The sequence below is a fragment of the Citrus clementina genome, unplaced genomic scaffold, assembly GCF_000493195.1.
Source record: "Citrus clementina cultivar Clemenules unplaced genomic scaffold, Citrus_clementina_v1.0 scaffold_2, whole genome shotgun sequence".
Taxonomy (NCBI): domain Eukaryota; kingdom Viridiplantae; phylum Streptophyta; class Magnoliopsida; order Sapindales; family Rutaceae; genus Citrus; species Citrus x clementina.
In genome coordinates this window covers 31,101,288-31,126,337 of record NW_006262688.1, presented here as the reverse complement: position 1 = coordinate 31,126,337, position 25,050 = coordinate 31,101,288, and the positions used below count along the sequence as shown (strand labels likewise).

General features: G+C 35.8%; 4 protein-coding genes across 4 annotated transcripts; 2 read left to right on the top strand and 2 right to left on the bottom strand.

Moving 5' to 3' along the window:
* The first annotated feature begins 6,030 nt into the window (after positions 1-6,030).
* LOC18051430 (cannabidiolic acid synthase) lies at positions 6,031-7,685 on the top strand. Its single transcript, XM_006448784.2, has one exon. The coding sequence runs from the start codon at positions 6,036-6,038 to the stop codon at positions 7,659-7,661; it is 1,626 nt and encodes a 541-aa protein (XP_006448847.1). The 5' UTR covers positions 6,031-6,035; the 3' UTR covers positions 7,662-7,685.
* A 2,202-nt stretch (positions 7,686-9,887) lies between these two features.
* Positions 9,888-11,519, top strand: LOC18051429 (berberine bridge enzyme-like 18). The gene has a single exon (XM_006448783.1). It carries the CDS (start codon positions 9,888-9,890, stop codon positions 11,517-11,519), a length of 1,632 nt encoding a protein of 543 aa, XP_006448846.1.
* A 2,214-nt stretch (positions 11,520-13,733) lies between these two features.
* LOC18051428 (berberine bridge enzyme-like 8) lies at positions 13,734-17,365 on the bottom strand. Its single transcript, XM_006448782.2, has 2 exons — positions 17,239-17,365; positions 13,734-15,399 (listed from the first exon to the last, which is right to left on the bottom strand). The coding sequence occupies exons 1-2, from the start codon at positions 17,363-17,365 to the stop codon at positions 13,787-13,789; spliced, it is 1,740 nt and encodes a 579-aa protein (XP_006448845.2). The 3' UTR covers positions 13,734-13,786.
* A 4,542-nt stretch (positions 17,366-21,907) lies between these two features.
* On the bottom strand, positions 21,908-23,167 carry LOC112101057. The gene is made up of 2 exons (XM_024190964.1): positions 22,870-23,167; positions 21,908-22,770 (listed from the first exon to the last, which is right to left on the bottom strand). The coding sequence occupies exons 1-2, from the start codon at positions 23,165-23,167 to the stop codon at positions 21,908-21,910; spliced, it is 1,161 nt and encodes a 386-aa protein (XP_024046732.1).
* Between the last annotated feature and the right edge of the window lie 1,883 nt (positions 23,168-25,050).

Sequence of the window (25,050 nt, the reverse complement as noted above, 5' to 3'; positions counted from 1 at the left end):
CTTTTTTTATAGATACATGAAGTAAATCGTGGCCATCGAATTAAAAACAGTTTGGACGCTCAGGATTGCGCTACGTCATCAGTCAACAGTACGCGGTTTGACCACGAGGATGAACAGTAACACGGTTTGACCCTGGTTGAACAATAACGCGGTTTGGTTGAAAATAATCTTGTGTGATGCATGTACCGTACGCGAAATTTTTGGTCCACTAATATGCTGCCACGTCACCATCAACAGTACATAAGAATTTTAGTCCAACAGGATCGTGACACCTCATCAATCAATGCCACATCATCGGTCAATGCCACGTCATCGTCTGTCTATGTGAACAGTGTCGTGAACAGTAACATATATAGTACCGTATATGTGAATAGTACCGTACATGCGAACAATGCCATTTTTCCTTTTATGCTCCTCCTAAGGTTTTCGACTGTCCTGAGTTCAAAAGTGATGTCCGTTTTGCCATCTGATCTCTCGTTTATTGTGAAATGACTATGATGCCCCTAAAATACATAAAATACTTAATTAAAATAAAACACACGGAATTAAATCAAAAGAATGTTAAATTCATAAAAGTAAAGGTGTTAGTAAAACTTATAGTGTAAAATGACAATTTTCTCCTTTATAAATATACATTTTCTAACACTCAACATTTAGGACTGGTAGATGCATCTTCATTGGATACAGTCCAAACCATAAGGGCTATCAGTGTTTACACTCATTAGGAAGGGTATATATATCCAATCATGTAGTGTTTAATGAGAATTCTTTCCCATACCAGCCTGATGTTGATTTTTCCTCTGTGTCAATGTCTTGTTCAAGTACAAACAATCCAGAGTCCACTTCTTCTATACAAGTTCTCTCAGCACCTCCCTTAACAATAGAGGTTCCTGCTCAATCTCCACATTTATCACAAGAAGTTTCTGGTAATTTCAACTCACCTTTATCACAGCATTCTTTACCTTCTTCCTCAAATCACAATTCACCAGATTCTTTACATTCAAACATTCTAGTTCCTTTTGTTCCTGCCCATCAGCTACCCAATTTTCAGCCACCTGGTCATAGCATGATCACTAAGTCCAAAGTTGGAATTTTTAAACCAAAAACATACATCACTGCACTTTTAGCCCAACCATCTGAACCCAACTCAGTAAATCAAGCACTACAAGATCCAAAATGGTTTAATGCTATGCATGAGGAGTTTAAAGCTCTTCAAGCTAATCAAACTTGGGATTTAGTTATTCCTACAGCTCCTGTCAAAATAGTAGGAAACAAATGGATTTTCAGAATTAAATACAACTCAGATGGATCAATCTCAAGATATAAGGCAAGACTTGTTGCAAAGGGGTTTCATCAAACATATGGGATCGATTACAGTGAAACGTTCAGCCCTGTTGTTAAGGCTTCAACAGTGAGAGTGATATTGAGTTTAGATGTGATGAACAACTGGATAATAAGGCAAGTTGATGTTAATAATGCCTTTCTCAATGACATTCTTGTTGAAGATGTATACATGGCTCAACCAGAAGGCTTTGTGGATCCAGAAAAGCCTCATCATGTGTGCAAATTAAAAAAGGCTCTATATGGACTCAAGCAAGCTCCAAGGGCATGGTTTGACAGGTTCAGAAGAGCTATGACATCTCAGTAGCAGGGTATGCTATGTTTCTTGGACCTAATCTTGTTTCATGGTCTTCAAAAAAGCAACATGTAATCTCCAGGTCAAGCATAGAGTCAAAATACAGAGCCTTAGCTCTGGCAACAACTGAAGTTATGTGGGTAAAAGGGTTACTTAATGAGCTGAAGATTAAAATTGATCACACACCTATTATGTGGTGTGACAATCAGGGAGCAATATCTTTGGCTATGAATCCAGTGTATCATGCCAAAACAAAACACATTGAGCCAGATATACACTTCATTCGAGAAAAGGTCCAAGCTAATCAAATTGAAGTTAACTATGTGCCTAGTGAAGATCAGGCTGCAGACATATTCACAAAAGCTTTGACCTATGGACAATTCAGTTATCTTAGAAGCAAGCTGAACATATTTTCTACACAGTTCAGCTTGGGGGGGGATGTTAACATATGTGAGTAACAGAGCAGGGGATTCCAGCTCAAGAGCTGACGTGTCAATATTCGTTATACATGTTGCTTAACGTGTAACAAACTAATTTCAGTTGCAAATAACAGATTCCAGTAGCTTCATTAATTAGTTAGAAAGATTCGTTTAAGCTACTATATAAACCAACACTTGTAATCTTTTCATCAACTGGATTGAATACAAATTCATTGATATCAGTATATTCTCTGTTATTTTCTTTCTCTTTCTATCGTTTTCTTATCTACCAAACACATCAACAACATTTCTAACAATTTCAGATAGGTTTAATTCAGTTAGCATTTTGACTTTTTTCTTTATTTTTTCAATTGAGTCTGAACTTGAGTCTGAACAGAAGCCTAATTTAATGTTTACGAACTTTCATTAATTAAGTTCTTATGAACATTGGATAGTTTAACTCACTTTTCGGAAAGAGTTGTTCACAATTAAGCTGCTAATATGTCTAAATTTAGAAACGAAATACGACGAGAAAAGATAATAATAATTTACAATCACCACTCGGAAATCAGAGTCCACGATGAATTTAAATGTCAAAATATCTGAACATCATAATATGAATTGAACAGAAGACAACAAACTCATCCAATCCATCGAAGGAAGGAAGAATGAAAACTCTGAATGCTTTACTGCAAATTATTTTAATCTCAAAACAAAATTGAACGGAATTGGAGATCCATTGAAATGCACAAAAGACAAAACGACTAATGATATTTTGACCCGCTTTCATTTTTCTCATCAGTCTCTACTTTTTAATTAATTTCCTTTACTTTCAAAACTACCCTTACCAATAAGCTCTTTTTCGTCTTCAACTACTGATAATATGAGTATCAAATTTCATTTCTAAGACTATACAGGACATAACCCTTGATATTTCGGAAAGAGTAGGCCCATGAAAGCCCAACCTTCCAATCTCGTAAGTACAGTGGACAAGTGCCACAAGGCTCACAGTCGCAAATCAAGCCATAGGTATTAGGTAGGGTAATGAGTGGATCTACTAGCACCTTCTACTTCTAGCATCCTAATAAAATCCATTTTCCCACATTTACAATTTCAAGCTTGAATCTGTTTACATCCAGTATCATCATTTTCAATTTATTGGAAAAGAACGGGAGAGCTGTTCTAGATACAATATGTTCATAAGTCAAAACTGAAAAATATTCTCAATTATTAAGTCCGACACGAAATAAGATTTGAAAGAATCTTTATTTAAATTTAAGTGAGAAATTTAAGAAAAAAACAAAGGAAAGAGAGGGAGAACCTAAAAATGAAATAGTGAGACATCGTTTACTTATTGGAGTTGGGTGAGGGGCGTGTATTTCTCTTGCTCTAGTGTTTACTTATTTATTTTAAGAGAGAAGCGAGATTCACTCTATAAGTTCCACTCATTTTTAGAATGGAAAGTGGAATTCCCACTCTTATGGGGGACCTTTTTTTATCATTATTTTATTAAATTTAATATAATTACATTTAATAAAATAAAATAAATAATATTATATTTATTTACATAATATTACTATATTGTTTTATAAATTACATTTATTAATAATAATAATATTATTATTAAGATTATTTAAATATAATATTATTATATTTAGTTAAAAATAATATTATTACATTCATGAAGAATTAATAATATTATTATATATTATTTTTATTTAAAAATATAATATTATTATATATATTTAAAAATTATTTCCCACCTCGAGGGGGCTTTAATTCCCACCTAGCGATCCTTGTTCTTAACTTTTAGAAATCTAAGTTCCCCCTTGCTGATCGTAACTCCCTTAAGGTTGTAGAAGTGACTAACTTCTATATCACAATATATTCCCAGAAACATGGCTTGGAAATTAGAGTTCGAAGTGGTGGCCATTACTTTGAGGGTGTATCATATGTTCCAATGTCCCATTAATCATTATTGATTTGATAAACCTCAGCTCAATGAATGTTGATGTAGAAAATGAAACTGCATGCGTCCAATCAAGTGCAACCATAGGCCAACTCTACTATAAAATTGCTGAGAAAAGCAAAATCCTAGCTTTTCTAGCTGGAATTTGCCATTCCGTGGGTGTTGATGGACATTTTAGCGGTAGAGGATACGGCTTGTTATTGCGGAAATACAGCCTTGCTGCTGATCATGTTGTTGATGCTCACTTAATTGACGTTGAAGGTAGATTTCTAGATAGTGAATCAATGGGAGAAGATCTATTTTGGGCCATCCTGGTAGGTGGGGGTGCTAGCTTTGGGGTCATCATAGCTTGGAAGATAAAGCTAGTAACCGTTCCGCAAACGGTGACTGTATTCACTGTCCAACCCTGAAACAAAATGCAACTAAGATTCTTAACAAATGGCAATACATTGCTGACAAACTTGATGAAGATTTAATCCTCAGAGCATTCTTAAGAAGACTAGTGGATGCAACAGCAAAAGGAAAAAGAACGATGCAGGCTCTCTTCTCAGGCTTGTTTCTTGGTGGGGTTGACAGGCTTCTTCCATTGATGGACCAGAGCTTCCATGTGCTTGGTTTAGTTCTCTGCTTTGCCGGATTCCAAAAGAGAGAATCCCGGGATGTGTTACTTGAAAGGACCACTATCCTCGAAGGATTCTTGAAAGTGAATCTGATTACGTGAGGTTACCTATTCGCGAAGTTGCATTGGAAGGGATATATGAAAGGTTCTAAGAAGAAGAAGGAGAGACGACTCAATTATTTTTGGTTCCTTATAGTGCGAAAATGAGTGAGATTTCGGAGTCCAAAATTCCATTTCGACATAGAGCTGGTAACATTTGCCAAATTGAGCACTTAGTGGTATGGGCAGAGGAAGGAATTGAAGCTTCTCAAAGGCACATTAATTGGATCAGAGAATTGTACTCTTACCTGACTCCTTATGTTTCTAAGGATCCTCGAGAAGCATATATCAATTACAAGGATCTTGACATAGGTATGAATAACAAAGGTTACACCACAAACTACAAACAAGCTAGCATTTGGGGTGTTTTAACACTTCAAGAATAATTTTAACAGGTTGGTTCATATAAGGCATTGGTAGATCCTAGTAGTTTCTTTAAGAATGAACAAAGCGTGACGCCACTCTTGCCATGGTAGAAGAAGAATGGTGCATACATTTTTACTTATGGTTTTAGGTAGTATTCGTTGATTGAAAACTTTCAGGTTCAATGCTCAAGAATTTCAGGCTTATCCTCTTATTACGTGAAGCATGACAATTGAAGAACAGAGTTAGCCATTAAATCCGTAGATAGCCGCATTATAATCTTGAAGTTTGGCCTGCACAAAGAAACGAGAATTAGTCATTTCTGACGTATGTAAATTACTCGAGGACTTTCATTTTATCCTCTCCCCTTTGGCTTCGGTGTCATTTAATTTCAATTTTGTTGAATGTTTCAACTCATTCAAAGTTTCATCATTGTAATATCCGCAAGGCCAACTGTCCATACACGGTATAGTTATGATGTGAAGTTGGGCTACCGCAAACAAACAAACATTCAATTAGATGAATATTGAATAATGGTTACGACAAAATAATAATAATAATAATAATAACAATCAATCGAAGGGAAAGAATCAACGTCATGAACTACCTAATAAAAGTTACATGATAGATTCAGACAAATACCGTAAACTGGCAAGGCAACATATGGTACAAGAAGTCATTGTCTAGGAAAACGAATCGGAAAATTTATTAAGAAGAAAAATTTACTCGGTCAAAGACTAAATACATCTTCCGATATCTTATTTTGCCGTTCATTAATTTCTTGTTGAGATTAATGGCAATGGACAAGCCAGTACTTGAACTTTCTTCAGACGCGCAGAAGAGTTAGCCGCCCAGCCTGTCGATGAGATATGTATAAATAAGGGGTCTCTTTTGGGTTTTCAAGTACCAAACTAATTACATTGAACAAAAATGAAGACTACTCCAAGCTCTTCACTCCTCCCATTTGCTTTTGTTCTTCTAATGTCACTTCATTCAATAGCTTCGGCTGATGCTCATGAGAATTTTCTCCAATGCCTTTTGCAAAATTCTGACAACTCCACCACCTCCATTTCTAAAGTGATTTACACCCAAAACAACTCTTCGTATTCGTCCATCTTGGATTTCACCATACAAAACCGAAGGTTCTTAACAGCAGCCACCCCGAAACCTCAAGTCATTGTCAAACCATTGCAAGTATCCCACATTCAATCAGTCATTTTTTGTTCCCAATTGCATGGAATGCAAGTTAGGGTTCGAAGCGGGGGTCATGATTATGAGGGCCTTTCTTATATATCCCATGTGCCCTATGTCGTCATAGATTTAATAAATCTCCGGTCAATTAGTATAGATGTAGAGAAGACAACAGCATGGATTCAAGCAGGAGCAACCATTGGCGAACTTTACCACAAGATCGCTGACACGAGTGGCACTCTTGGCTTTCCCGCTGGAGTTTGCCCTTCAGTGGGTGTCGGTGGACATTTTAGCGGCGGAGGATATGGTATATTGTTGAGGAAATATGGTCTTGCTGCTGATCATGTAGTTGATGCTCACTTGATCGACGTTAAGGGAAGATTACTAGATAGAAAATCAATGGGAGAAGATCTGTTTTGGGCCATCCGCGGAGGCGGCGGAGCTAGCTTTGGAGTCATCGTTGCTTGGAAAGTAGAGTTGGTTACTGTTCCATCAACTGTCACAGTATGCAGCTCCCTCCGAAGTTTGAAACAAAATTTGACCCAGCTTGTCCACAGATGGCAGTTCGTTGCTGATAAGTTTGATGAAGATTTAATCACTGGGGTATTTCTTAGCAGTGTGAATGCAAGTACGGGAGGAAACAGGACGGTGATCGCTTCATTCGAATCTGTATTTCTTGGAGGAGTCGATGGAGCCATTCCATTGATGCAGAAGAGTTTCCCTGAACTTGGTTTAGTGGAAAAAGAATGCACTGAGACTAGCTGGGTTAGAGCTGTGCTCCACCACGCACGCTTCCCAATTGAGGCACCCTTGGACGTTTTGCTCAACAGGAGTCCTGTCACCAAAAGGTTTTACAAAGCAAAATCTGACTATGTGAGAGAGCCTATGCCTGAAATTGCATTTGAAGGAATATTCGAATTGTTTAACGAAAAAGAGGGCGGGAATGCTGAGATAATGTTGGTTCCATATGGTGGGAAAATGAGTGAGATTCCAGAGTCATCAATTCCTTTCCCTCATAGAGCTGGCAACATATACAAAATGAGCCCAGTGGTATATTGGTACGAAGAAGGGAGTGAAACAGCCGAAAGGCACATCAATTGGATCAGAAAACTTCATAGTTTCTTGACTCCATTTGTGTCCAAAAACCCTCGTGCTTCATACATAAATTACAGGGATATTGATATTGGAGCAAATAAAATACGAGGCTACACTAGCTATAAACAAGCTAGCATTTGGGGCAGAAAATATTTCAGGAATAATTTTGACAGGTTGGTTGTGAAGACAATGGTTGATCCTCATAATTTCTTTAGAAATGAACAAAGCATCCCGTCACTTTCGTCTTGGAGGAAGCAAAAAGACGATTAGACATTATAATCCTTAAGCAAGAGTCTCTCATGAGTCTCATGTTAACACTAACTAAATTAAATCATGTATTCACGCGTTTGTTTTAAATTCCTTTAATTCCGGCTTTCTGGAGTAAATCATGTATTGTTTCATTCGTTTAAATTGTTTCAGCAGAGTCAATGAATTTTATCTTGTTCACAATTATTATACAACTAAACGATGGTGTTTTCTCTTGTTTACTCGAATATATTGTCACAAAAACGCACCCTGGCAAGAAGTTAAGGATAAAAATTCAAAAGAGTAATGCACTAAGAGCACTCATATATATATATATATATATAACATGATGTCATAATGTTGATCCGAGTGTAATTCAATAAGTGGTTATGTAGTGACACATTTGCCAATGACAAAGAAGTAACAAGCATTTTTATTTGACAATAAATTTTTGAATATGTTATATGTACTATGTCATCCATACAACAAGTAAATAATATTATAATATATGTGCATTTATTTTGAAAAATCATATTAGAGAAACCATAAATTTGAATAGGTTATAAAATTTGTTGATTTAAGGGGAGGTGGACAAAATTAATTTTTCTTTTGTTTTTTATTTTTTTATTTCACTTCAGTTTTGATTTACTCAAATATCAAATTTTTTTATTGTGTCTTTGTATTTTTTTTTTCCCTTGTTTTCCTATTAGCAATTTCTAGCTAGAATTATTACTAATTTTTTTTTTTCCATTTACAATTTTAACCGTGCATTGGATTACACCCCTGTTTTTAATATTTATTAATATACAAAACAGAGCCACTATTCATAAGCCAAAACTGAAAAAGGCTCCAACTTTCACTTATAAAGAAGGCTTTGTTTGAAGCCTAAAAAAAGAGGGTGAAAAACAAACTGAGGGCCCAATCAATTTGACAGGTGCAAAAGCCCATCCAATAATTAAAAAGTGTTACCCCACTAAATATTACAGTTGAACTATGAATTAAATGTTATCAGACACGTTTACTTCCAAAATGTTACCAGTCTATCATCTCAATTAAGATCTAATAATTAAAGGGATAATCTTGAGTTATTAAAAAAAAAAAAAGGCAGAACATTTTGTCTCCTTATTATTATTATTATTTAAATAATTTTTCCTCCCTGAACGTTTTTAGTAACCACTGCAGAAAACCGATGACTATTTACCAGATATAGATTCATCCTACATAAACTACACGCATGTAATATATGCTAGTCTCTTTTAATCTTTTCGAATGTTTCAATTACTTATAGGAAACTTGGCCACTTAGAAAGCTTTGCAGTATTATGATGAGAAGTTGGGTACCTGCATGGGAAAGAAAACTCTGACCGATGACTGCACCTACAGAAAATTCAACTTGAAGCTTAATATAGTCAGCATAAAACATTCATCTTAGAAGAAAAACAGAAAAAAATAATAAATAAATCAGAAAGCCAGGTTTCTCTGTGATAAGAATACGGTATAAACGTGATTGGATATAATAATAATAAATCATCAGTCAAAATTACTTAATTGAAAATTCTTCTAGAGGGAACGGCATCATTGAATAAATGCTTTGCTAATAATGTTCAGATGTAGTTAGTTAGCTATTGTTTATATAATACAGGCTTTGATCTTATATACATTATATGTTTCAAAATTTGTGTATTACATGCCTTCCTCTTATGTACGTCAATCAAGTTGATGCAACACTCCTCTTTCACGTTTTTAATTTCCAATCATGAATTAGGACGGACCCTAAATTTGAGCTCTTTTAAACTTTACTAAATTTGATGTCACATATGATTGATATTGCATGATTGAGAGTTCAATATTTTTATTTTTCATCTACTAATTACTAATTACCCAAGTGTATTTCACTAAAAAAAAGCTTATATCATAACAAAATTCTTAAAATTGTTTATCTTCAGTCCGATAGGGATAATATCAAGAACTCGAGAAGTGATTAAATGTAACACAAAATTGGTCAAAGTTAATTAAAATAGAGCCCAATGTCTTTGACAAGGCAAACGAACCCTTTAAGAAATTAATTTACCTCATTAATTTATTGACTGATACAATCTAGATGCTTGAATTCCCTCCAGACGCTAGATACCGTGTAAGAATTCGCAGTTTACTAAAGATATTTTTTTTATTGTTAAATATCCTCTGCATCGGTGTATATAAGCGATTAATTTTCTTGCACCTCTGCACCTTATTGAACATCAACAGAGAAATGAAGCCTCAAAGCACTATGATTGTCCCATCTACTCTTGCTCTTCTACTATCGTTTCAATTGATAGCTGCTGCGGCTGATACTCATGAGAGTTTCCTTCAATGCCTTTCTCTACATTCTGAGAACTCCACTTCCATTTCTAAAGTGATCTACACCCACTACAACTCTTCATATTCATCTGTCCTGGAACTTACTTTACAAAACCTCAGGTTCTCAACGCCGGCCACCCCAAAGCCTCTGGTCATTATCACGCCAATTCACGTATCTCATATTCAAGCAGCCATTAAATGTTCCCAGAAATACGGCATGCAAATTAGAGTTCGAAGTGGCGGTCACGACTACGAAGGTCTATCCTTTCGTACTTCTTATAATGCCCCGTTTGTCATCATTGACATGATAAATCTCAGCTCAATTAGCATTGATGTAGAAAACAAGACAGCATGGGTTCAAGTTGGTGCCACCCTTGGCCAACTTTACTACAGAATTGCTGAGAAAAGCCCAAATCTTGCTTTTCCCGCTGGATCTTGCCCTTCTGTAGGAACTGGTGGACATATTAGTGGCGGAGGCTGGGGCATATTGTTGCGTAAATACGGCCTTGCTGCTGATAACATAGTCGATGCTCATATGATCGATGTTCAGGGGAGATTTCTTGATAGGAAATCAATGGGAGAGGATCTATTTTGGGCCATTCGGGGTGGCGGAGGAGCTAGTTTTGGAGTCATTGTTGCATGGAAAATAAAGCTTGTGGACGTTCCATCAACCGTGACCGTATTCACAGTCCGGAGACCCTGGGACCAAATTGTAACCAAGCTTGTTCACAGATGGCAACACGTTGCTCATAAACTTCCAGAAGATTTATTTATCATGGTCTTCTTAAGAAGTTTGAGTAGCGGTACGGAGGGAAACAGAACAATGGAAGCTATATTCCAATCCTTGTTTCTTGGTGGAGTTGAGAAGCTGCTTCCATTGATGCAAGAAAGATTCCCTGAGCTTGGTTTGGTGAAAGAAGACTGCAATGAAACGAGCTGGATTCAATCAATCATGATCTTCAATGGATTTGAAAGCGGAGAATCTTTGGATATATTGCTTCAGAGGACTAATTATTCTGATAGAAGAGCTTTCAAAGCAAAATCTGACTACGTGAGGGAACCGATGCCTGGAATTGCATTGGAAGGAATTTATGAGAGGTTATCTAAAGTAGAGGCAGAAGCAGCTCAACTCTTTTTTGTTCCGTATGGTGGCAAAATGAGTGAGATTTCAGAGTCTGCAATTCCATTCCCGCATAGAGCTGGCAACATATACGAAATTGGGCATCTCGTGCTATGGGCAGAGGACGGAATTGACGCATCTCAAAGGCACATTAATTGGATCAGAGAATTGTACAGTTACATGACTCCTTATGTTTCTAAGAATCCTCGGGCAGCATATATCAATTACAGGGACCTTGACATAGGTACAAATAGCGAAGGTTACACAAGCTACAAAGAAGCTAGTGTTTGGGGCAAAAAATATTTCAACCACAATTTCGATAGGTTGGTTCATGTGAAAACTTCCGTCGATCCTGATAACTTCTTCAGAAACGAACAAAGCATCCCACCACTCTCGTCTTGGAAGAAGAATAGGAACGATTGAATATCAAGTGGAAGTATCCCTATTAACAAAACTTGTTGAGCCCCACCCGGACCGTGTGTTTATTATTACTCTTATTTTTGCTTCTTTGTATTGTTCACTGTCATAAGAATGGAAGATTACAAGATCTAGTGCTAAACTAAGTTTTTATAGAGAAAAGAATCAATGGTTATTAGGTAAGAGAAAAAAAAAATTAACATTTGATTCTTTGTTTTGTAAAAAATAAGTTCAAGATTGAATCCTAATTTGATTATTAACCCAACTAATGTATGTATGTTATGTGTTCATTTATTTTGACATATCACCATGTAATTAATAGTTATATTTAATTAAACTACATGTGGTATATATGCATTTATTAAGTGCAATATCTCTCATATACTTTAGAATTTTTCCATAACAATTAGACTCACTTCTAATTAATAAGAATAAGTCTACAAAATGTGGCTACTTTTCATCTTTTTTTTTTAATAAATTCCCACGCACTAAGGTTCATAAAAAGTAAATAAACTAAATAACCTTTCTTTTTTCAGTATCTTTCTGAAACAAAACATTAAAACGTAACGTTAATCATTGTAATCATTGTACATATGTACAGAATACACACATAGTGTGTGTGTGTGTGTGCGCGCGCGCCTATATGGTTATAAAATGTTGATTTTGATGATAACAAACTGCATGTTTTGAATAAATAAAAAATTACACATTATGTTTTTATAACAAGAAAATGATTTTATGAAATTAGTTATTTTCAAGTTTATGGTTTAAATTAAAAAATTTTGAAAACTTTGAAATCAACAAATATTGTTTTAAAATTCTAAAAATGGACATATTTGCAAAGTTTTTATAAAGATTGGATGATAATATAATTTTATAAAGTTTTGGGGTAAAATAATAATTTTAGAAATAGGCGATTTACTGTAGCAAGCGGCTAACCAGATTTACCAAAATAGCAAATCAGTTTTCAAGCAGAAGCTCTCTGGAATAAAAGCGGCTAACCAGAAAATGAAAAGCGGCAACTCGAATGTGCAAAAATTCAAATCTTTGAATATAACGGTAACGTACTTAAAAAAAAAAGTAACATAAAACGGCAAGCCGGTTAACACAAGACGGCAAGCTGGTTATCACAAAAAAGTCTATAACAGCTAGTTTTTGGGCTAAAACTATATAAACTCAAATCCAATTCATTTTTAGATACTTTTGCAAGCAAAAACGAAAAGCATACAACATATATTGAGCTTCCATTTCGCAAATAATCATATATTGAATTATGATTGTGCTATAATTTGTATATCCACTCTAAAAGAGAGTTTTTGCTGAAATCTTTATTTTCTCATCAAATTTGTGAGTGTATAAGTGTGAGAAACACTGGATAAAGAGATTGGAAGATAATCTCTTAATTGTAAAGGTTTATTGACACTCCTAAAGTCAATTGTAAAGAATTTGAAGCTTTGGGAGGCTTGGATAGTAAAATCTTCAAGTTTGGTTGGCTTGGAAGTGTGAATGTAGGCGGGATTGCCGAACCACATAAAAATTATTGTATTTGCTCCCTCTTCCCTTACTCTTTTATTATTGTGCTTTATTAAATTTATTGTTTTTTATTTCATTAAGACAATAAATTGAATTGTTGTGTGGTTTGTTTAGCTTAAGTTTTAAAATCTCAATTCACCCCCCTCTTGGGTTGCATAACTAGTATTTCAATATATATATATATATATATATAGTGATCTCGCGTAAGTTCTAATATATGTATAAACCTGAATAAATTGAATTTTTTTTATTTAGTAATATTCTCATTTTATTAACATGAAAATGTCCTTACTATAATTCGCAAGTTGATTTGACACCTTGCAATAAAAATTAGTAATCAAGAATTCAAATTTAAAGAGATAATTTTAATTTGGGTTGAGTGGAAGTGGGGTGCATGGTAATCTTAAAACAACAACAACAACAATAAATTTCTTATTTGGCATACACATGGCTTTCACACAAGATCCATCTAATTAACACAAAAGAAAATTACAATAACATCATGTCGTATGCCACATCAATTAAGGTAACAAATTCTACAACAACTTTATAAGCATAACATTAGTGAACAAAATATCAGATAGCCAAATAGATTCTGGTTAGATAACAATACATGCGTAGCGTATCTAATTTATTTTCAAAAGCAACAATTTTTTATTCTTCTTCATCTTATTACAGGCAATAAAATAGAATAATTAAACATTTAATTCCTGGTAATTGAGTACATATTCAACTTCATTCTAATGTGGAAGAACAGGAATGCTTTGTTCATTCCGAAAGAAATTCCCAGGATCAACCTTGGTCTTGATTTTCACCAACCTGTTAAAATTACCCAAGAAATATTTGATACCATAAGCTTTTGCTTCTTCAAAGCTTGCTTTCCCATTGTGATTAATACCCAAATCTATATCCCTGTAGTTGAAAAATGCTTGCCTTGGATTCTTGGACACAAAAGGAGTCATGTAACCATAAAGTTTCCTCGTCAAATTTAGATAGCGATTTGCAGCATCTGTCCCTGGCTCATTCCAATTTGTTACATACTGAATCTTCCATAAGTTTCCAGCTCTATGCGGGAATGGAGTCGCCGTCGAAGGAATCTCAGCCATTTTCCCTCCGTAAGGGTTGAAAATCATCTGTGGTGTCTCTAGTTCAATCATTCTTTTCCAAATAAATTCCAGGCCATTTTTCGGAATTGGCTGCTTCACATAATCTGACTTCCTCTTCAGAAACGTCAGCGTCGGAGGTGTCCGATTGAGCAAAATATTTAAAGGATCGTCAATTTGGAAATTAGTCCAAAACAGAACCGATCGAATCCAACTCGTTTCAATACAATCGGATTGAGCTAACCCCAGTTCAGGGAAGCTCTCATTCATTATAGACAAAAGTCTGTTAGAGTCTCCAAGAAACAATGAAAGAAACGAAGCCCTGACAGTCTTTGTCCCAGATTTTGTGCCATTTACGACATCGAGTATAAGTCTAACGAAGAGATCATCAGGCAGCTGCTTGGACGCAACTTGCTGCCAACGACACACAATCTCAGTAGCATTCTGTTCCAAAGTTTTCCGAACCTGAAACACAGTGACGGTTTCAGGAACACGAACGAGTTTGATTCTATAAGCTAGCACAACTCCGAAGCTTGCTCCTCCGCCTCCTCTGATAGCCCAAAACAGATCTTCACCCATTGACTTTCTATCCAATAGCCTCCCATTTACATCAACCAGCTTTGCATCGACAATGTTATCAACTGTCAACCCGTATTTTCTCATCATATTGCCATAGCCACCACCACCTATGTGTCCACCAACACCAACAGTAGGACAAACCCCAGCAGGGAAGCCATGAGTTTTACTTTTTTCGGAAATCCGATAGTAAACTTCTCCGAGAGTTGCTCCGGTCTGAACCCAAGCAGTCTCGGTTTCGACGTCGACATCAACAGAATGAAGATTGAACATGTCGAGGACGAAGAATGGGACATGGGAAACATAAGATAAGCCCTCATAGTCATGGCCGCCGCTTCGGATTTTCATTTGCAGGCCATGTTTACGAGCGCAAATGATGGCTGCTTGGATATGGGATTCATGCAAAGCGGTTATGATTAGGAATGGCTTTGGTGTTGAAGTTGAGTTGAAGCGAAGGTTTCGAATTTGAGCTTGCAATACAGACGAAAATGAAGAGTTTTGCGGAGTAAAAATAGCAGGAGAGATTGGATGGGAAGGCTGAGAATGGCTTAAAAGACATTGAATCAAATTTTCATGCACAGAAACTGAAGTGGCTCTTGCTCTCCATGAAATGGACAAGAAAAGAAGAACTGGGAGTAATAATGAAAGTTTTGTGATTGTAAGCCTCATAATCTCTATATTTTGTTTTGTTAAGAGGAGACATTAAGATTTGGAGTTGTTTATTATTTATAATGCAGCAAGTTCATGAAATTGGAACTATAGTTGATGACCTGGCTATCTGATCCTTCAATCTTAATTTTTCTATCATCTTTTTAATTTAATTTTGAATTAATTAATGAAAGAATAGAAAAGAAGATCGTGCAAGTCACCGGCCGGCCTCCTTCCAATTTGACCAAGAAAATTCAAAGCACAAAATGAGAGAAAGACGCAATATATCGGCCTCTGACTTTTGGAAATCAAATTTATTTTGAGCTGATAGCGCCATACATTTTATTTTAATCATATACGAATAGGGATACGTCCACAAAAAAAAAGCGCACATAGTCATTAGGGCCCAAAAAAAACATAAAAAAAAAATTCTTATAGTTTTTATTCTAAATTTGCACTTTTTTGGCTACAAGCATGATTATTCATCATATATCCTATTATACCCTAATATCGGATGGGTTCGAGGGTGATTCTTACAAAACAATTCACAGCTTAATCATAGAAGCCCTGAAACTAATGAACTTCTGATTTTTATAACTAATAAACTCATCATCTTTATATAATAAAAATTCAACCCTTAAATAGAAAAAGACTTTAAATGATAAATCATTTATGATTCTTAAATCAAGTTTTTCTCCTTACTCATCATGAATCAATCTTGATATCTGAGAATCATAATAAACGAATACTAGCTCAATAAATAAATCAGTTTTTATACCCTATGCAAATATATGAAATACCATGATTTCGTTGAAAACTAACCTAGTCTTACCGTGGGAGTTTATACCTCTATTGACAATCCCTTTTAAGAAGTGGTGCCGGGTCACCAAAAAATTCTATTGATTATATTCAGCGAAAGGTATTTCGGACAAGAGGTGATGGCGGCGATCAATGGTCCCCAAAAATGGGGAGTTGTTCCCTTTTCTTGGGTCATTGGAGATCATGAGTCAGCGGATGCGGGCCTGGATGCTTCCGCGGCTTTGGTTTTTTGTGGGGGGGGGGGGGGGGGGGCGGCCGGGGGAATCTTTTGAAATTTATAACCATTTAACATTTAAAACATTGTACAATGTTAAAAACATATAAGTGATTGAATCATTATGCAAGCATTTAAATATTGGAAACATCATAAGAACATTTCATAACTAAAACATTTAAATATTTGAACTTAGTTAACTTATACCTTGTAGTTGTTAACATATGGTGTCTTAAGGAATTTTAATCTGACCAAGATTTTGTAAGAAAAAATATTAAAAAAATAATAAATAAAAGGTAGATGGAGAATAATGTTAATCATATAACATAAGAATTTATATGAAAAACTTTGTATCAGAAAAAAATCACAGTCGCCAAGGACGACGGGAGAAAAATCTACTATGTAGAAAATTATTATAATTATTTTAGTATTTTTCTCACACCCAAAACCCTAATAACACTCAATCTCTCAATAGACCCACTGTTCTTTCACATTAGAAAGTATCAAATTGTAAATAAATTGATTGTTGTATTATGTAAACAAGTGGACACAACTTCCTTATGTATAGTGATTTTTTTTTTTTTACAAGTAGTATTCATTTCCTTATAGAAATTATTTTCATTCTTGAATAAACTAAATTCTAAAAGGAAATTACTTATTCCTCAAATAAGGATCCTATTAAATAAGAAAAACCTAGAAAATATCCTATTTAAGATTTACAAATCCTCATCAGGAAATAAGAGATATTTCCTTACAATCTCCACCTTAGTGAGTTTTTCAATTAGGTGACAAAACATGATCCACCGTGTATCCATAGCCATGTCATCTCTACCTCCTTTACTGCACGAAAACCATATTCGCATATAGCTTATGAGAATCACTCCATTATGGTCTCTATCCAGACGCTGTAATTCTGTACACCGATAATTGTCATACTCTATCTTATCCAAAGTACACATATTCGGTACATGTCGATTAAATTTCTAAAAATACCCACTCTTATGTTTGGCTCCTTGAGAGCCTCCAGCACCATCAACATAAAAATTACTTCATATAGCTTGCACAAATGTCAAACACATGCCTTGAATGCAAATCTTATAGACCCACTAACAATGACACACTCTTTTCCATGGCACACCAAAAAAAGATAAACCGATCTCTTATGGATTAAAGAGACACACCATTAGCTAATATTATCAGTATCTCCATCTACTGATTTAGATTTATTTGCCAAACTTGCTCTATTTCGACAATCTTCTTCAAAGTGCCTTAATTGTCCACATACCTCTATGAGTTCCTATGAAGGTTTACATTGCTTTTGCTTTCCTTATGTAACCTAGATTGAACTAATATATACTTGACTTGAATATGCCACAAGCCAAAATTGATTATTCCATTAAACGTTTCTGTTTCTATATGCAGATTGAAATCTTATTGCTGGCATAATTACTTTTCAAAACAAGCTTAGCTCTGATACAACTTGTTAGAAATTTTAATTTGTTCCAATATCTTGAAAGAAAAAATATCAAACAAATAATAAACAGAAAATAAATAGAGAATAAAACTAATTACACAATATAAGAATTTAAGTGAGAAAACTCTTATATTAGAGAAAAACTATGGCTGCCAAGGACGACGAGAGAAAAATCTACTATGCGAAAAATAAGTATAATCACTCTAATATATTCCTCACACCCAAAACTCCAATAATACTCAATCTCTTAATAGAACTACTGTTTCTTTCATATTAAAAATTGTCTACTTGCAGAGAAATTGATTGTTGAGACAAGTATAATAACTATTTCTTCTACAAGTAGTATTCTTTTTCTCATACAAATTGTATTCCTCCTTAAATAAGCTAAGTTTTAAATGGAAATTACTTATTTTTTAAATATGAATCCTCGTGAATAAGAAAACTACTAAATAAGAAAAGTCTAAAAAATATATTAATTTAAGATTTACAAATCCTCATTAAAGAGGAAGACATATTTCCTAACATGATGCTATGTTTTGAAAAACCACACCCCACTTTGTGCATAACGTGACATCATATGTTAAGGACTACGAGGCATGAGCTAATTAACTATGTTTAAATATTTAAATGTTTTAATGAAGTTTCAAGTATATAAATACTTACCTAATTTGTGTCTGCTTCTAATTGTTAAATGATTATAAATTTGGAAAGATTATATGTTTGAAAAGTTTGTCAACGATGTTTTAAAAAGATTTTGGTATTTTATAAATTTGCATGGTATATAAATATGTATATGTGTATTTTGGTATATAAAATTTTTTTCTCAAAAATTAAGATTGATCCATGATGAGTAAAGAAAATGACTTGATTTGAGAATTATAGATGATTTAACATTTAAAGTCTTCCGCCGTTCAAGGGTTGAATTTTAATTATATAAAGATGATAAGTTTATTTACTTTAGAGCTTTTGCCACGTTTAAACTGTGAATTGTATGTAAGGATCACCCTTATACCCGTCTAGATTTCGGGCATGACATATCATGTATACATGTACACATTGATTGATCACCAACTTACATAGAAATTATTAATGGTGTGCGAGGTCATGCACACGTTTAGCCATTGTCATGGCCGCAATTGTTAAAGTGCTATTAGACCAAGTTTCTCAAAACACATAAAACTCCAAGATAAATATGATTTATATCTGTCTTGTTTGGTCACTTTGATCGACCCATTATTTGAATTTTAATTGGCTGCAAGCAAATTGGCCAATCATTCACAACTAGGCATGAAGGGATGCATGGTTTCGCAAGTGAAAGAACAGTTGCCAATTTTAAGTAAGCCAAGTCTGAAAGAGTCCACGAAGATTTATTTCAATATTTGACATATAAGATCACTATCAAACTTCAATAAATACGTGATCATTATTAATTGCCTCAAAGTTCGCTGCATAAATAAGACAAATCAATGAGCAACGTGACCCAAAGAAGCCGTGCATTTTTGGTTCGTCATTTAATTAAGACGTATCTACGAGCAAATTAAGTTACTGCGTGAAATAAGACATATCAATAATCTCTAGTACGTGCTCAAAATATCGCAAAGCTAAAAAAGCAACAGCTGCACGCTCCATTTTCTCTTTCATCTTCAGGTTAAATTAATATGTTTTCGAAGCCTAATTTTGAAATATTAAGTTCATTTTCTGGTTTAAAAATCATTTTATGGTTTTATTGAGCAAATATATTTCCATTTTTAGAATCCGCTTACTAACATTTTGCATCTTTTATCGAAGGGTAATTTTTGGATACCTTTCCTGAGGTTTGGCCTTGCTACACTTAGATATAATGTATGCATATATTGACATAGAGCACCCCTGGACGTGTATAAGCGTTACAAAGCAGTTTGGTTTGTCAGTGAAATTATAATAATACCCTTCATTAACTGAGAATAGACCAAATCACTTTTTTTTTTTTTTTTGTGTAAGCCATTCGGTATCCAACAATCACATTAAATCCCGACTAATTCGAATTATGGGTGTAGTCACAGTTAAGACTCTTTACCCCTCTCAAATGACGTGTTTAGTGGGGATCGAACACGAGAGCTCTTCCCACAGACTCAGCTTGCTCTGCCAACTGAGCAACAACCATTTGATAGACCAAATCACTTTCAATCAAGTATCTTATCATTTGCAATAAAAGGAAATGTTCTCTGACTTTGTAGCTTCCGCCAAATTATTTGTATTTCCACTAGAATTACTTCTCACGTCTTAGAATCCGGGCGTCCATTTCAAAATTTTACCATCTCCTAACAAAACCCTTGCTCATTCTGCTTCAAATTTACAATTTAACTTTGTACTCAAAGATTCAAAACTTTATCATCATAACCAATTAACTCATCCTCAAGTAATCAAACATACCAGTAATACCCAAAAATCACCCAAATTGAGGGGGAAAAAAACATTTTTTTTTAATATGTACAATGCCTCGAATTAGTCAATAGCAAGCGCAATAAATTCCTCTGTGAATTTAAAATTCAAGTTTCTAATAAGACAAGAAAGCAAGCAAGCAAACAAACAAAATGGAAAAGAAATTAAATTTAAAATCAATAATAACTTTATGAAAGTAGAATACATAGTGGAGCTCTTGGTCATCAGTAACCCAGCCTTGACCGGCGCCTAAAGCGGTGTAGTTAGAGACGTCGTGCTGCGACTAAGCAAGCTGAGCATCAATCCTCGGCAGCTGATCAACCGACGTGTCAACCCTCAAGTAAGCCACGTGTGCTGAGAGTAGCTGCTCGTACAACGGATGCGAATAATATCTCCGCCTCGCACCTCGCATTCTGCCAATTCACAGCTCTGTCGGCGCCGCTCTCAACCACCACTCCTTCGCGCTTGTTATTAGTATTGGCCTTGTTCATGTTCTGACTGGTGGTCTTCTTCAAATCGGCGGATTCGACAGCGTCGATGATGGAGCTGTTGGTAGGAGTGACGTCTTCGATGAGTGGGCGTTATTTGTTTTGGACTGAAGCTGAATGGTAAAGTGAAGATGGGTTTGATAAAGTGAAGGTGGGGTATCATTTGTTTCACTCGATTCCAAGCTTTGTATAATTGTGCATTCTGAATACACATTGATTTGTTTAATCAATCACTGTCAATTAGCTTTTTTACGATTTAAAAATTATAAACTTTTGCAATTATAAAAGTATCCCCGTTTACCAAACGGCTCCGTAAAGCTTATACACATCCGGGAGTGTTATATGTCAATATATGTATACATTCTATTTAAGTGTAGCAAAATCAAACCTCAAGAAAGGTATCCAAAAATTACTCTTTACCGAAATACAAATTAATTATTCTTTTACGAAGATTAAAAATATAATGAATAAAATTAAAGACTATACCCATCTTAAATAGAATAAAAGTTAATAACCATCTGAAATTTCATCTTTTATACTATAAAAACCACTTGGTCCGTGGCTTTGAGCACATCTCCTCCATCATCAACCTTAATTAGTTAATGAACCAAGACTTTGTTTTAATTTAAAGCATGCTTTTAGCTCTCATACAGTCATCTAAATACTCTTCAATTTCCATATGAAAACAAATTTGCCGCATCAACAAGACAACTGCAAAAGCTCAAGTTTCCGTAATAAAGGTAATTTTATGAAGGAATATGGTTAATAGAGAAGGGGGAGTTAGATAGTTGGTGAGATAAATGGTCAAATATCATTACTTAAGAGGAAAATCATGCCGAATTGGGCCCAACCCCGTTGGGTTACAACGGGAGCAAAGAAGGGTCCAATTCGTTCGGATTCAATGGGGCAATTATGTCAAGAAGCCCAAACAATTAAGGGAATAAATGTAACAGATGGAGAACTGTTGGCATTTTAGGAAACCTAAGGGTAACTGGTAATTAAGATAAACGATAGTAGGGTCATCTGATAATTTTCCTTCATACAACATTACACACAGTGCATTATTCCAGCAGAAGCGAGCTTTTTTTTTTTTTTTGACAAGAAAATGAAACTTTCATTCAAAAGTAAAAGAGTACATCAGGTGGAAAATTATCCTTCCATGTGACAGTTTCTGAGCTTCTCAAAGCTCTTTTAGCAAGAGAGTGAGCACAACTATTACAACATCTTGGGACATGTTGAATTGATAACGATTGAAACTTCTCCTTGTAGCTGTGAATATCTGAAATTGTCCACACAATCTCCTTCCTGCTACTGGTTTTACTGTTGGCTAAATTGGCAACTTCAATACAGTCTGTTTCAATTATCACTGCTGCTAGTCTTGCTTCCAAAGCAATTTCCAACCCCCATTTGACCGCCTCAGCTTCTGCTGCTGTGACATTATCTTGGAATTTTGTGCTTTTGACTGCTGTCACTATAACTTGCCCTTGAGGATTTCTGATAACAACCCCCAGGCCTGTGAGCTGCTGCTCTGTGTGGACAGCTGCATCCACATTGACTTTGTAAAAACCAACAGGCGGGGGGCACCATTGGTCTTGCTTGCTGACATCTTCACTTCTTTTGCTTGTCTGCTCTTTCCCATGGACTCTTTGATAAGCCTCTACAGCAGCTTGTGCTTTTGCAATTAAAGACATCGGGTTTACTCTTTTCCCTTCAAAAATTAGCTTGTTCCTAGCATGCCATATTTCCCACCAGACAACAGCCACAAATTCTACCTCCCTCATCGACATCTTTTTTATCAAGCTCTGCATAACACTTAGAATGCCCTCTCGCACAACTTCCTGCATTTCAGAAGCAAGATAACTGTATTTCCAGACCTTCCTAGCCACCTTGCACTCCATAAAAGCATGAAAAGCATCCTCTACTCCTGATTTACAGACTTGGCAAATGGGCTCCTGCATAATTTTTCTCCGAAATAAGCTTTCTGCAGTTGGCAATAGATCCTTTGCAGCTCTCTAAATGAAGATTCTGATTTTTCTTGGAAGATTAAGTTTCCAAATATTATGCCAGCCGTGAGAATGACCTGTTGAACTTGTTGGAGCTTCAACATATTTGAGCTTAAGGGCAACCTGGTAGCCACTCTTCACTGTGTAGAAACCTTTTTTGTCATAGTGCCACACTCGTTCATCGTTCTTGGGGTATCTTGGTAGGGGAATGCTCTTGATCACCTCCGCAACCTCCTTTGCAAAGTGCTGCTCAATCAAAATATTATTCCATTGGTGGTCTGAGCCTATTAAATCTGCAACTTTGGAATTAGCTAGGAGAGATGGGGAGAAGATTGGCCTAAAGGAAATTGGCCTGGGAATCCAGTTGCTGGCCATAATATGAATTTTGTCTCCTTTTCCGACTCTCTATCTTGTTCCCTGCTGAAGAATTTCCCTCCCCCACAGGATGCTTCTCCAAATGAAAGATGGGTTGGAGCCAACTTTTGCCTCCATGAAGTCAGTGTGTCTGTAATATCTAGCTTTCAAGACTTGCGCTACCAAGGAATCGGGATATTGAAGTAATATCCAGCCTTGCTTCGCAACTAAGGCATGGTTGAATGATGAGATATCTTTAAAGCCTATCCCCCTTCTGATTTTAGCCTGAGCAATTTTCTCCCATTTAACCCAATGGATTCCTTTTTTGTCTTCTGTTGAACCCTACCAAAATCTCGCAATTGCTCGTTGAATATCATTGCAAACAGCCGAGGGTATTTTGAAGACACTCATGGCGTATGCAGGGAGTGCTTGAGCTACAGCCTTGATCAAAATCTCTTTACCTCCGCTGGAAAAGAGTTTATGCTGCCAACTCGATATTTTGCTCAAAACTTTGAGCTTGATATCATTGAAAAAACTGGTCTTCTTTCTCCCCACCATTGAAGGCAGCCCCAAGTATTTTTCATGTCTTGAGACTACATTCAACTGAAAGATGTCTTTTATTGTTGCTGTCTGTCCTTGTGGGAGTTTGCCGCTGAAAACCATTGATGATTTTTCATAATTGAAGAGCTGACCCGAAGCAGAGGTATAGCACTCGAAAAGCGCTTTCAACCGCTTGCAATCTTCTACCAAGGCTCTAGTAAACACCAAGCTGTCATCCACAAAGAACAGGTGAGAGATTGTGACAGTCTTACTGAACTTCAGGCCCTGAATTAGGTGTTGTTTTTCTGCCATAGCTAGTAAGTTAGAAAAAACCTCTGCACAGATTAAAAATAGGTAAGGGGATAGAGGGCATCCTTGCCGTAGCCCTCTTTGAGGCTGTACCAGCCCCTTAGCAGCTCCATTTATGATTACAGAAAATGAGGAAGTGGTTATGCAATCCATAACGAGATCAATCCATTTATTAGAAAAGCCTAGTCTCTCCATTGCTCGTTTCAAAAACAACCACTCTACTCTATCATACGCTTTGCTTATATCTAGCTTTAAAGCTACCAGCCCCTTTTTTGCCCTTGCTGTGTCTAATTTTGTGCAAACATTCATAGCCAATAATAACATTATCGGTTATCGGTCTATGTGATACAAAAGCACTCTGAGTTGGAGATATTACCAGGTGTAAGATCTGTTTCAGCCTATTAGCAATAACTTTCGCAACAATTCTATAAACTACATTGCTCAAACTAATAGGTCTGAATTCCGTTACTTTCATAGGCTTAGCGGTCTTTGGAATCAAAGCAATATAAGTGTGGTTGAGTGGTGCTATAGTAACTTGCTGGTTTAGAACATGGAGGCAAGTTGCAAGGACTCCATCTTTGCCTGATTTCCAATGTTTCTGAAAGAATACAGCTTGCAATCCATCTGGTCCTGGGGCTTTTGTTGGGCACATCTGAAAAAGGGATGTTGTTACTTCCTCTGCTGTAAAGGGCTGCTCTAGTAAGTCATTCATTTCTGAATTGACTTTTGGGGTCATCCCTTGTAATACTGCATTGATCTGGCTTTCTCCTGGGCTAGAGGTTGTGAACAACTCTTGGAAATATTCGCAAAACCTTCTCTCTATCTCGTCTTCGTCATCTTGCCAATTTCTCATGCTATCTTCGATACCTTCAATCTTGTTCTTTCTTTTTCTCGATGATGCTTTTGCATGGAAAAATTTTGTATTCTTGTCCCCTCCCTTAAGCCAATCAGCTCTCGATCTCTGTTTCCAATACGTCTCATCATCTATCAATATGTTCTGAATCTGCCTCTCAATATGTGTTATTTCCCCTCCCCGGTCATATTGTAAGCCATCT

What these genes read in the sequence shown, in the direction of transcription:
- LOC18051430 (XM_006448784.2), top strand. Translation starts at nt 6,036, where the DNA reads ATGAAGACTACTCCAAGCTCTTCACTCCTCCCATTTGCTTTTGTTCTT.
- LOC18051429 (XM_006448783.1), top strand. Translation starts at nt 9,888, where the DNA reads ATGAAGCCTCAAAGCACTATGATTGTCCCATCTACTCTTGCTCTTCTA.
- LOC18051428 (XM_006448782.2), bottom strand. Translation starts at nt 17,365, where the DNA reads ATGTGTACTTTGGATAAGATAGAGTATGACAATTATCGGTGTACAGAA. An exon ending in GTTTTCGTGCAGTAAAGGAG is followed by an intron (nt 15,400 to 17,238) that starts GTAGAGATGACA and finishes AACAAAATATAG; the next exon opens with AGATTATGAGGCTTACAATC.
- LOC112101057 (XM_024190964.1), bottom strand. Translation starts at nt 23,167, where the DNA reads ATGGCCAGCAACTGGATTCCCAGGCCAATTTCCTTTAGGCCAATCTTC. An exon ending in AGCTCCAACAAGTTCAACAG is followed by an intron (nt 22,771 to 22,869) that starts GTCATTCTCACG and finishes TGCCAACTGCAG; the next exon opens with AAAGCTTATTTCGGAGAAAA.